The 13,385-nt window shown below is 51.4% G+C and overlaps 1 protein-coding gene across 2 annotated transcripts in view; it reads left to right on the top strand.

Annotated features, from left to right (window-relative positions):
• Positions 1–8,707, top strand: part of CREBBP (CREB binding lysine acetyltransferase) — a 145,042-nt gene extending 136,335 nt beyond the window's left edge. For both annotated transcript variants that reach the window (XM_037029955.1, XM_037029954.1), the window contains 3 exons: positions 1,470–1,631; positions 2,024–2,305; positions 3,936–8,707. In XM_037029955.1, coding sequence (XP_036885850.1) covers positions 1,470–1,631; positions 2,024–2,305; positions 3,936–6,068 — 2,577 coding nt within the window. In that variant the 3' untranslated portion in view covers positions 6,069–8,707. The remainder of the gene's footprint in view (positions 1–1,469; positions 1,632–2,023; positions 2,306–3,935) is intronic.
• The last annotated feature ends 4,678 nt before the right edge of the window (positions 8,708–13,385 follow it).

Genomic DNA, 13,385 nt, shown 5'->3' with positions numbered 1-13,385 from the left:
GTTCTAGAACCCTGTGGGTCTCTCCACCAAACTGTCCCGTGAGGCTAGGAGTTTCTCCTGCCACCTCAGCCCTCACAAGTTTTTATAGTCAGAGCTTTTGAGGCTTTATTTCCCCGCACTAGAACCCTGGGTTGCACAGTTCGTCTCACTCCCCAGTTGTTTCTCTCCGTTTATCTGCACACGGATGTGGGACCACCGGGTTGCCAGCCGCCATCTCACCCAGTCCGCCAACCGCCGCTTTGCCGCTAGTCCTCTCCACTAGGCTGCTTGTCTCCATTCCTCCTACCTGTCTGGACAAATGTGTCTTCTTTAACTCCTTGGTTGTCAGACTTCCGTACAGTTTGCTTTTCTGTCAGTTCTGGTTGTTTTTTATTTTTGAATTTGTTGTTTTTTCCGCTTGTGCAAGGAGGTAGCGTGTCTACCTATGCTTTCATGTTGGCCAGAAGTCTTAGTGTCCTTTCCAATCGTGGTCCACATTACAATCACTTGTCAAGATTCCGCAGGCCCCTCTGGCTCTTTCTCAGATGTGCCTTGGTGGTGGTGGTGGAGTGCCACTGAACTTCCCCGAGAATAGCACTCCTTTTAGCACCCAGAGAGAGAGGAAGAATATTTCTCTTTTTCCCTCCCTCTCCCCACTTCTCTCCCTCCCCCCTCTTTTTCCTCCCGCTTCCTTTCTGTCCTCTCTCTCCCTCCCCTTGTTATAAATGAAGTTCTTTGGGAAGACCAAGTGAATGTCCACCTTGAAGCCTAAATAAGAGCTTGAGTTCTTTCCAGAGTAGGAAAGTTTTAACTAAGCAACAGAACCCCTCAGACTTAAGCCATTTGCAGCAGTGATGGTGGCTTTCAGGCCTGAGTGTGCCTGGGCAATGGGAGCAGCGTCAGGGAGGTGTCCTGCCCTACTATGGCCTTGCTTGGTACCTGGATAAGCCACTTTCAAGTTCTTGCTCCTATCTATGCAGTCACTTCTTCATTAGCACCTTTCCCATGTCTCCCACATATGGTGGATATTTGGAGCTTTTGTGAGGCGTAGAATGAGCCACTGAGCGTGCAGGATATACCATGGAGCTGCAGGTATCCGGTGGAATGGTGTGGAACAGTGAAAAATTACTTTTCCTCACTCGTTGGATTCCAAACTAGCATCCCAGGTGTATCCTTCCTTCAAGAAGTATGTGATCTGTGTCCCTTGTGGCTCAGGCAGTGCTTGCTCTATTTTTATGTGTCACCAGTGTGCCTACTGAGTTTCAGCTGAGTACACAGGCCCTGCTTCCATCCTCATCACCTTTCCTCCAGCAGTTTCCTCTGAAGGCAGTGGTGTGTTTACAGGCCATGCAGGTTGGGATCTGCCCAGTGGTCTCCAGCCTTAGGCTGGGCTTCCTGCATTCCCCAGGGCCAATAGCTGGGAGTCCCAGCTGGTACTGGTCCCAGAGGAGGAGGCTGAGCTTGTCTGACACCTTTGCATGTTATTGCAGGGCAGCCAGGGTGACAGCAAAAATGCCAAGAAAAAGAACAACAAGAAAACCAACAAGAATAAAAGCAGTATCAGCCGGGCCAACAAAAAGAAGCCCAGTATGCCCAATGTGTCCAATGACTTGTCCCAGAAGCTCTACGCCACCATGGAGAAGCACAAAGAGGTGAGATCCAGGGCAGGCCTCAGAGCCTGGCATTTGTGCCCCTGTGGGCCAAGATAAAGGAGGGGGTTTACTGAGAAACCACAGCCCTGCCCCTGGCCAAGAGGAGGGTGAAAGCATGGTGGCATTCTTTCTGGTGCTTTCTACTGTGCTGTGTGGGGTAGGACCAGCCCCTAGAAGGCAGAACTGGTTGGTCGGGTAACACCACACAGTGCGTTACCAAGTCAGTTTATTGCCAGGGAGTTGGGCCTTTGACATACCTGGGACAGTACTTGTCAGGCTCAACACAGTCTCAGTTTCGCAGGCTACCCAGGGGTAGCCCTGGGTCCTCCAGGGCCAGACTTCCTTGGCACCACTCTCTGTGGGGTGACAGTCTCCTACTGTTCTTCCTGCAGGTCTTCTTTGTGATCCACCTCCATGCCGGGCCTGTCATCAACACACTTCCCCCTATTGTTGACCCTGATCCCCTGCTCAGCTGTGACCTCATGGATGGGCGTGACGCCTTCCTCACCCTTGCCAGGGACAAACACTGGGAGTTCTCCTCCCTGCGGCGGTCCAAGTGGTCCACGCTGTGCATGCTGGTGGAATTGCACACCCAGGGCCAAGACCGTTTTGTCTATACCTGCAACGAGTGCAAGCACCATGTGGAGACACGCTGGCACTGCACTGTGTGCGAGGTAGGCCCATACCTCCCTCCCCACGTCTGCGTTCTGAAGGAACTTCTGGCAGGGCTATGTGGTCCACGAGTCTGGGGCACCCTTGGCTCCTCCCCAGTCCTCTTCAGTCTATGCATTCACATTTTAGGTTGAACCGTTAGACAGTTGGCATTTCCTGGTGGTGGTGGGAGAATGGCCTGGTCCTCTCAGGGCACTGTTAGTTGTAAGATTGTTATTTTAGAGTTCACAAATAAGAGGATCTAACTCTGTGGGTTGGGTTTCTCCTCTGTGCCCACACTAGGCTCAACAGCAGACGTTCGAGGTAAGAAGAAGCCAGTCTCCCTTCCCAGGGTGTGGTCTGGCCCTGACAGAACTGGCAGTGGGCCACTGACATGTGTCCAGGGCACAGTTAGCCCCTCGGCAGGACAGGCTGGTCTTCCTGGGAGTCAGCACACACTGACTCATTCAGGATGAGGAGACCATCACAGGCACTTGTTATTTTATTTCATGTGTGTTCTTAACCCCAGTTCTGTTTCTGTGTCAGGCACACCCACAGGCCTCGTGGTGCCACAGCAGGAGTGTGGAGAGAGTGGGAGAGGCACTGGCAGTGCTTTGGTCCCACCAGAGCTCTGCTTGGGTCCCCTTCCCTGTTGTCAGCCTGTTGTCCCTGGCTCCCTGTGGTTGGAGGTCTGGCGACCCTTCTCCCTGGTCCTGGTTGGGACTTTCTGGCCATGCCACTCTGGTTCCTCCTTGTAGAGGTTTTGCCACTTACATGAAGGAGCAGAGTCTGTCACTTGCATAGATAGGTCCCTCACCTGGGGTGAATCAGGCTATTGTGGGCCCTCTACCACCCCCTGCACACAGTCACAGACTTTTACCCAGTCCTCGCCTCTCTGCCAGTGTGGGCGATTGGGCTGGTCCCTATAGTCATGGGCCCCATGGGAATTTCTCATGATCTCTGAGGAGGAGAGCAGGGCTTTTGTAATGCCCTTATCTTATATTTTCTTCTTTCTTCAGCCTCCTTGTTTTCCCTCCCATTTTCTACTGCTGAGATGTTCATGTCAGTTCTGTGAAAAGGTTATCAGTCCTGGCCATAGGACTCTGTTCTCTACTCTAGCACCTGTTGTCTCAATCTCCAGATGTAGGTAGCTTTTACAAACCTGGGGCAGGGGCATTTTGTCACAGTGGTTTGAATGCAGGGTCTTCCTCCTGGTGAAGGCCTTTCAACCCCAGTAGCAGCCCTGAAGAGTGGAGGGCCTGTCTCTGGGAACTCAGGTCTGTGGTGCCTTAGACGCTCATGTGGTGCTTGGGAGGAAATGGGCACCGCAGCAGTCATTCCTTCATTGCCAGGCTTCCCACACCAGGCATCGGGGCTGGGTGCCACACCCTGGGTGCAGAGGAAGGAAGGAAAAGGGGACCAGTGTCGAGCCTGTGCACCTGCTCACACAGTGTTAGATAGCAAGCAGCCTGGGAAGGGCCAGGGGTCCCCTAGAGGAGGACAGGGTGAGGGTGATAGATGGATCATGTGGTCTTTGGAGCCTTCTGTGCTGTGGAGGAATTCTTAGAAGTGAAGGTTCCAGCAGGTGGCCATAATGTGTGGTCACTCTGGGCTGCATGCTGATGCTGGTCTGTCCCCTTTCCTTATCCACAGGACTATGACCTTTGTATCAACTGCTACAACACAAAGAGCCACACCCACAAGATGGTGAAGTGGGGGCTGGGCCTAGACGACGAGGGTGGCAGCCAGGGTGAGCCGCAGTCCAAGAGCCCACAGGAGTCACGGCGCCTGAGCATCCAGCGCTGTATCCAGTCCCTGGTGCACGCCTGCCAGTGCCGCAACGCCAACTGCTCGCTGCCGTCCTGCCAGAAGATGAAGCGGGTTGTGCAGCACACCAAGGGCTGTAAGCGCAAGACCAATGGAGGCTGCCCAGTGTGCAAGCAGCTCATTGCCCTTTGCTGCTACCATGCCAAACACTGCCAAGAAAACAAATGCCCCGTGCCCTTCTGCCTCAACATCAAACACAAGCTCCGTCAGCAGCAGATCCAGCATCGCCTGCAGCAAGCACAGCTCATGCGCCGGCGGATGGCCACCATGAACACCCGCAACGTGCCTCAGCAGAGTCTGCCTTCCCCTACCTCAGCACCACCCGGGACCCCCACACAGCAGCCCAGCACACCCCAGACACCACAGCCCCCCACCCAGCCTCAGCCCTCGCCTGTGAGCATGTCACCAGCTGGCTTCTCCAGTGTAGCTCGAACTCAGCCTCCTACCACAGTGTCTACTGGGAAGCCCACCAACCAAGTGCCGGCTCCACCACCCCCTGCCCAGCCACCACCTGCAGCAGTAGAGGCGGCCCGACAGATTGAACGTGAGGCCCAGCAACAGCAGCACCTGTACCGGGTGAACATCAACAATGGCATGCCCCCAGGGCGCACAGGCATGGTGACCCCAGTGAGCCAGATGGCCCCTGTGGGCCTGAATGTGCCCCGACCCAACCAGGTCAGTGGGCCTGTCATGCCAAACCTGCCCCCTGGGCAGTGGCAGCAGGCACCCCTCCCCCAGCAGCAGCCGATGCCGGGCATGCCCAGGCCTGTGATGTCCATGCAGGCCCAACCAGCTGTGGCCGGACCTCGGATGCCCAGTGTGCAGCCACCCCGGAGCATCTCGCCTGGTGCCCTGCAGGACCTGCTGCGAACACTGAAGTCTCCCAGCTCCCCGCAGCAGCAACAGCAGGTGCTCAACATCCTCAAGTCAAACCCTCAGCTGATGGCAGCTTTCATCAAACAGCGCACAGCCAAGTATGTGGCCAGTCAGCCCGGCCTGCAGCCCCAGCCTGGCCTGCAGCCCCAGCCCGGCCTCCAGGCCCAGCCCAGTCTACACCAGCAGCCCAGCCTGCAAAATCTGAACACCATGCAAGCCAGTGGGCCACGGCCCGGCGTGCCTCCACAGCAACAAGCAATAGGAGGTCTGAACCCCCAGGGCCAGGCACTGAACATCATGAACCCGGGGCACAACCCCAGCATGGCGAGTATGAACCCACAGTACAGAGAGATGCTGCGGAGGCAGCTATTGCAGCAGCAACAGCAGCAGCAGCAGCAACAGCAGGGTAGTGCTGGTATGGCTGCAGGCATGGCAGGACACGGCCAGTTCCAGCAGCCTCAAGGACCTGGAGGTTACCCCCCAGCCATGCAGCAGCAGAGGATGCAGCAACACCTGCCCATGCAGGGCAGCTCCATGGGTCAGATGGCAGCTCAGATGGGACAGCTTGGCCAGATGGGGCAGCCTGGGCTGGGCACAGACAGCTCCCCAAACATCCAGCAAGCCCTGCAGCAGCGGATTCTGCAGCAGCAGCAGATGAAGCAGCAGATTGGGTCCCCAGGCCAGCCAAATCCTATGAGCCCCCAGCAGCACATGCTCTCAGGACAGCCACAGGCCTCGCACCTCCCTGGCCAGCAGATGGCCACATCCCTTAGTAGCCAGGTGCGGTCTCCGGCCCCTGTCCAGTCTCCACGGCCCCAGTCCCAGCCTCCACATTCCAGCCCTTCACCACGGATACAGCCCCAGCCTTCACCACACCACGTCTCGCCCCAGACTGGTTCCCCCCACCCAGGACTTGCAGTCACCATGGCCAGCTCTATAGATCAGGGACATTTGGGGAACCCCGAACAGAGTGCAATGCTACCACAGCTGAATACCCCCAACAGGAGTGCATTGTCCAGTGAGCTGTCCCTGGTTGGTGACACCACAGGAGACACCCTAGAAAAGTTTGTGGAGGGTTTGTAGCATTGTGAGAGCATCACTTTTTTCCCTTTCATGTTCTTGGACCTTTTGTACTGAAATCCAAGCATCTAGGCTCTTTTTATTCCTAGATGGAACTGCTACTTCCAAGCCATGGAAGGGTAGATTGCTGTTTAAAGAAACAATACAAAGAATATATTTTTTTGTTAAAAACCAGTTGATTTAAATATCTGGTCTCGCTCTCTCTCTCTGTTTTTATTTTATTTTATTTTTTTGTTTTGGGGGGAGGGGGGTTTGTTTGGATTTTTTTGTCATTGCTGGTGACTCATGCCTTTTTTTAACGGGAAAAACAAGTTCATTATATTCATATTTTTTATTTGTATTTTCAAGACTTTAAACATTTATGTTTAAAAGTGAGAAGAAATAATATTCAGAAACTGATTCCTGAAATAATGCAAGCTTATAATGTATCCCAACAACTTTCTGACGTTGCGGGAAGATTTTTTCTATTGTGAACTCTGTGGGCGTTCTCCAAGTATTACCCCTGGACGATAATAGGAATTGGCTACTGTGTGCACACATGTACACACCCACACACACCTATACATACTGGCTTAAGCCAAACTCTTGTCTTGCAGATGTAGAAATTGTTGCTTTGTTTCTCTGATAAAACTGGTTTTAGACAAAAAATAGGGATGATCATTCTCTTAGACCATGCTAATGTTAATAGAGAAGAGCATTCTTTTCTTTCTTCTATGTGAAACTTGAAATGAGGAAAAGCAATTCTAGTGTAAATCATGCAAGTGCTATAATTACTATAAATAAGAAAATTCAAGAAGATTCAATCACTGTATAGAATGGTAAAGTACCAACTCATTTCTTATATCATATTGTTAAATAAACTGTGTGCAACAGACAAAAAGGGTGGTCCTTCTTGAATTCATGTATATGGTATTAACACTTAGTGTTCGGGGTTTTTGTTATGAAAATGCTGTTTTCAACATTGTATTTGGACTATGCATGTGTTTTTTTCCCCATTGTATATAAAGTACTGCTTAAAATTGATATAAATTACTGAAGTTTTTAACATGTATTCTGTTCTTTAAGATCCCTGTAAGAATGTTTAAGGTTTTTATTTATTTATATATATTTTTGGAATCTGTTCTTTGTAAGACAGGGTTCTGGTTGTTTGCTTGTAGAGGAGAGGCAGCCGCCAAAGTCATACTCATCACAGAGGTGGCGACCAGGCTTAGCCAAGACGTGGAAGGTTCTCTTCCCAGTGATTAAGGCAGTCAGCTCAGTGATGGCTGCACACATTCGATGCTCACGGGGGAACTTCGCCCACAAAGTTAGGAACACAGATGGATCAGAGAAAGTACGTCACCCCTCTTCCACTGCCCCTGTCTCAGCCACCCCACCCCAAGCAATCAGAGTAGGGAGGGTTCCTGTACTTGTTTGCAGTCTCCCCACCCCCACTCCTTCCTGTGTGGCAATTCCAGAAGTAAGGCAAAGGGTGCTCCAGGGACTAGAGGTGGTTCCTGGCCTCCCTCTGAAATTCTCCGCACGGTAGGGGAGGATGCCACCATACAGTCTTGCCATGGCCTCCAGCTCTGGACTGGGCAGAAGGAGCTTTGGCCCTTCATTTCCTACCCTCTAGAAACAGCAAGTGCTACCTTGGAGGCTGCTGGGGGGAAACGCCTGGGGGCCGTGGTCACCAGCCCAGCTATGGTAAGACTAGGCCTCCAGCTTCTAGGGACTCTTGCACCTAGTCCCACCCCTCCCCTCTGCATCCAGTTTCAGGTGCCCCTACTGAAGGGGTCACACTTCAGTTCTTAAACATAAAAATCACATCTTGAGAGCAGGACCACTGCCCGGGCAGTTGAAGTTAGTCCTCGAGACTGTGACCCCTCCCAAAGCACTGTTTAGCTGAGTTGTATCTCTCATCCCTTGCCCCCCAGCCAGAGAGTGGACTAGATCAGGAGTTGTGTTAAACTTAGAAATCATGGCCCAAATAGCTTCCCTTTTGGCCCAATATTCAAAGAATTATTTCCAGAACACTTGATACAGGGATCTAAAGTGAGGAAACTTTCTAAAGAAATTTGTTTTAGCCCTGAGCTTACTTAGAATCTCGTAGAGAATTAAGCCAGGTAAGAATAAGACTATCTAGCACCCCTAAACATCCCCCATCTGTCCACACCCTTTCCAAAAGGAGAAGCAAGGACATGACCCTCCAGGGGCCATCTTGGCCATCCCTGCCCAGCAGCTTGCCCACTTCTCACACCCATGAAGATCCTTCCGTGGTTGAAAAGCCCCGACCCAATGTTCAGACAAGAAGGGGTGAGCTCTCTGGGGCCCTGGAGGATCAGGTCCAGGCCCAAAGTCCAGATGTGCAGCCCTGTAACAGTGGCAGGCATCTTTTTCAGGTGATTCTGGAGTCTGAAACTGTACTGACCTCATCTTGGAGTCCATGTCCCTGCAATCCAGATGCCAAAGCATGCGGCTGAGAGTGGTGTGTGGGTGCCCATCCTGCACTTGGCGGATGGAAGTTTCTGGAAAAGCTGGAAAGCCTGGATGCTGTGTCTCAATGCTGTTTGCTTAGGAGGGGAACACAAAAGTCATATATTTGTGATCAAAAGAGGAAACTTGAAATGTGCTGGTGTTTATAATAAAAGCTGGTAAAACTGCTTGGATTCAAAGATGGTTCCAGTTGGCTAACAACCCTCAGAAGTAGTTTAGCAGCTAGTCAGCGTAAGACTGAAAGGCATTGTTGAGGTTGTCTAGTGCATGTGTTTGATGATGTCTTTGAAGATGCAGCATGTTAAAAGCAGGAATTGAATGCAGCCTCTGGGAAACCTGAGATCTCTGGCTGAAGACACAACTTTCTTGTTTTGATTACTATAAAATGAAACTGACTTCATTTGGGCCAAAAAGAGCTTTTAGCACTACATGGGAAGATGGGCTACTCTGAAGAAATAAGAAAGTAATGAAGGAGTTGAGCTCTAGGAGGTAGCCTTGTGCCAGCAGGAAGTTCACCCGACAACGGTACTGGGAAGTAAACACTGCAGCGGTGCCCCTGCAGCAGGTGGGTATGCAGGAGCACGTAGACAAAGCCCACTTGGAACTGGAAAGCCACAGTATGCCTTCCCAGAATGCCCCATGTTCATCCCATGCATGACTCGAGTATGTTTATTGTGCAAAGTTAAGAGTAGGGGAGAGTTAGTTATATTGGAGTAAGTGTAGCACCCAGGCTAACGGGCAAGGCCGAGGAAATTTGGGTAAGTAGATAAGGAAGCAAAGGGTGTTTCCAATGTCTCACACCTTTTCTAAAGGATTTACTAGTATTTATTGACCACGATACCACTGGATGAACTGAAAAATACAAAGGGTGCTGACAGCTTAGAACACCTTAGTTAAGGAAATGGTGCAGGTACGGTTGAGTGGATTTGAGGGAGACTAGAGCAAGAGATCTGACCGTAGGAAGCGGGGGCCTGAGGCTTCCATGCAGCTGAGGCATTGAGAATCAGGAGTGACGGTGTGGTAGTGGCACAGGGCCTTGGCCCTAAGTGAACTCTAATCTCTGCTTTCTATCTGAATAGAAGATAATCATATGGGGTAACAAGTGCTGTGTTTTTTTAAGATTAGAGGGGAAGGGAGAGAGTGGGAGAGAGACAGTGTGAGAGAGAGGCAACAATGGGTTGTCTCCTGCATGTGCCCCAGGTGGGGACTGAACCTGCTACCCAGGCACGTGAAACGAACGTGTGTCTGGTCACACGTGCAACCAGCACGAGCCACAAGTGCTATTTAAATGCATTATCAACTCCTTTGCCCTGGCCATGAGGTGGGAGAATGGAGGCAGTAACTTGCCTGAGTTCATGGGTAGCGAGGGGCAGGCATGGGCCCGAGCCATGTCCTTGTGCCTGGAAGTAGCTTTCCCTCCCAGCCTTGAAAACTGCCCTCCCTCCCTTACTCCACAGATTCACCTTGAACCCACTTTTGGAGGTACCTTGGGGAAAATGGCAATGTTACAATACATTGTAACCCCTCAGAAGTTAACGGGCAATAAATGGTAACTAAGTCCTTACAAAAGACCATGTGGGACTCAGTCTGCCTGTGTCTGGTGCCCACTGGATCACCGTGGCATCACAGAAAAAGAAATGCTGACAGTGCTGGTCTGCCTAGTGCCCAGAGCTTTAAACTCCCAGTGTGGATGATGAACCCATCTCCCACCCAACACCTGGAGAGGGCTAAAGGACCACAGTGGGCCATGTCACCTGATCCTGGGTGCCCAGGGCTCTGTATATAGGCAAATCGATGAAGTTCAAACTAAAGGATCCTCAAGGAAGGAAATGAGATTTGGAGTGTTCCGAGTGAGGGGGAGGACTCTGCATCCACAAGCCCTTCAGGAATGTGTCCAGAGAGGACATCGTTGGAAAGGATGATGAGAAGTGTGCCCAGGCTCCCTGGGCCAGCACCCTTCCTTGTCCTCTTTGATGACCCCAGGACCCCTCACATCAGTGTACACATTGAGGGCCCACAGAAGGCAGCACTTTTTTCCCACGTGCTGCTGCACTCAGAGTGGCAGGAGGTTTACTGATGAAGAGAGTCTTGGGGACCAGACGCTGGCATCATGGCTGTGCTCCCAGAGCTGGAGATGTAGAGAAAGGGGCAGGGAAGTGAAGTAGCCAGGGGCCATACAGGAGGTGTTCAGAGTCGGGTTCAGCAGCCGGCACTGGTGTCACCCGTGAGAGTAAGAGCTCTGTTGGGAGAACCCTCAGAGTTTTGAGAGAGACCCATCCTCACTTGGTGCCGACCCTCTAGACACTTGATTTCAAGTAAGCAAGTTTTCTTCATTTTGTTCACTCAGCAAGCATCTACCGAGCAGATCCTAGGCTCTGAGGTACAACCCTAGGAGAACTCACTCAACAGAGATAGACAACTGCTAGAGGAAGGTTCTAGATGGTGCTAGGGCTCACAGCCAGGGCATGGAACCCAGTTTGTGCTGGAAACATGATGTCTTTTCATCGGGGTCAAGAATTACACAGTGCTCCTTAGTTCAGGGAGCACACGTCCTCCACAGCCCTGTGTGCACCTTAGGACAGCGCTTCTCTGGCTGTAATGTCCATACCAGTAGGTATGGGGGATGGACAAACTGAATGTCCCAGTTTCTAACAAGCTCCCACCTGAAGCCACTGCTTCTGGTCCTCACGCTATAGTTTGAAAAGTGAGGTTATAGGGGACCATGGGGGGAAAAAAACCCTTGGCTTTGAAACTGCCTTCATCTCAATGCTCACAATTAACATGGGTTTAGGGAGAGGGGGTTTTGGTCAAATGGTTCTTCAGCCTCCTTCACAGCATTTGTTCTGAACTGGAACCCCCTGTTCCCTTTGTCTTCGTGGGCCTCCTGCCCTCCTCAAATCCCTGAATAAGAATGTGGCAGGACCACAGGCAGCCTCTAAACAGGACAGGAGTCGGGCAGAACCCAGGCTGCAAATAGCCCCACAGGACTTAAAACCCTGAATTACCTGTAAAGAGTGTCCAATGTTTTGTTTGCCCTGGGACAGAGGAGCAGGGAGCATCCTGACTGTGAAGTGCATTTGTAAAAATGCAGATTGTGAAAAAAATAAGAGAGTTGCCCTGGCTGGTGTGGCTCAGTGGATTGTGTGCGGGCCTGCGCACCAAAAGGTTGCTGGTTTGATTCCCAGTTGGGGCACAGGCCTGGGTTGCGGGACATGTGAGGGGCAACCACACACTGATACTTCTCTCCCTCTCTTTCCGTTCCTCACTCTCTAAATAAATTAATAAAAATCTTTAAAAGAAAGAGAGAGTTACATCTTGCTTTTCCAAAGAAACATGAGGAGAGTCTCACCCCAGCCAGCCTTCTGGGTGATAGGACTCCTCAGGGAAAAGTTCGGATCAGTCCCATCCTTCCTGTTTCCCGAACAGTAGGCGCGGCAGCCGCCACTCAAGAGAGACCTGGCTGACATTGATGCACCACGGCGTCACCTGCCCCGGGTCCAGGGGGTGTTGGCACCTTCAGGGAAAACATCAGTGGTCTGCATTTTCACCCTGACTTTGATATACCCCACTGGAGCAGAAAATCTTGAGAGGACCATCTTCATACCTGAGGAGATAATGGTCTTGGCAAAGAAAACTCTGTGAACATCACCCGCCTGCTGGGGCCTGATGCCATACACTGCTTATGAGGCCATGTGGGGAGGAGATAGGGCCTCTGGCTGGAGTGGAGGTCCATGAACCCAGGCAAAAGGTCAGTCCTTGAGAGAAGCAGGACCTCACCAGCATAGACATTGAGAGAGGGGCCCTGCAGCCACCAGGAAGCCATGCTGATCAGGGAGAGCAGCAGGCCAGGCCTTCCCTCTCTGCTCCCTCCAGTCGTTGGAGTGAGAATGTGGCTGTAGGAATTTCAGGGCCATTGGCTCTGGCCAAACACCCACATGCACGTGCATCAAGCCCACACAGAATGAAAGTGCTTTTTCACCCTGTAGAGTCTCTCAGGCCAAACCAATTCTCACTTGTCTTCTCTTAAGCAATACACACAATAGGCTTGAGATTTGGCAGGCATTTTTTCTTCCATAAGCTGAGAAAAAATTGTGGTCTGAGCTCTTTGCCAGGACAGAAGGTATCTTTTAAATACACCATCATAGCCAGTTCACTGAGTGGTATCCCCCAGCAGAAGCTTTTAGAGAGGGAAGACAGCGACCTTTAGAGAAGGAACAGCAAACTTACGGTGGCCACAGTGGTGGTCAGAAGACCTAGGGGGCCTCCTCCTTTACCTCCCCTCCCCTCTTCTGCTTCTCTACTCTCCCTAAGCTAGTCTGCAGCATCCATCAACTCAAGCACATCTGCATCTAATTATTTCTTCTTCCATTTTCCTTGTGTGCATAGGGGCAGAAATCTGCCCATGACCCCATCAAGACTCGACTTGGATCCCTGATCACCTAAAAAGCTACAGTTCCCTGGGCTTCCAGAGGACATGGTATCACAAGGATCTGTGGCTGAGGATATGGCTCTGAAGGCCACAGGCCATGAGTGAAAAGAAGTCCCTGGTAAGTGTGTCTGGAACCTGGTAGATTTGCCCTCCACAGAGCCTGGGTCCTGCCTGTCTTGGCAAAGTAACTCATCCTTAACAGAAGCCTGGGCTTCCCTGTTCCCTTGGCCAAATTCCACTGCTCCATTCTGAAATAAAAAGGCTCCCCAAGCTAGATCTATTGCCCCTTAGATCAATGTGTCAGCTCTTACACAAGATGATTTTCCTTTCAAAAAAGGCTATTTATTTTCAGAGAAAATGGAAGTGAGGAGAGAGGGAGAGAAACATTGGTTGGTTGCCTCTCTCACACCCCATCT

This window comes from Sturnira hondurensis, unplaced genomic scaffold, assembly GCF_014824575.4.
Source record: "Sturnira hondurensis isolate 20B ecotype Veracruz unplaced genomic scaffold, ASM1482457v3 Scaffold0020579, whole genome shotgun sequence".
NCBI classification, from domain to species: Eukaryota; Metazoa; Chordata; class Mammalia; order Chiroptera; family Phyllostomidae; genus Sturnira; species Sturnira hondurensis.
This window is presented reverse-complemented; position numbering and strand designations above follow the sequence as displayed.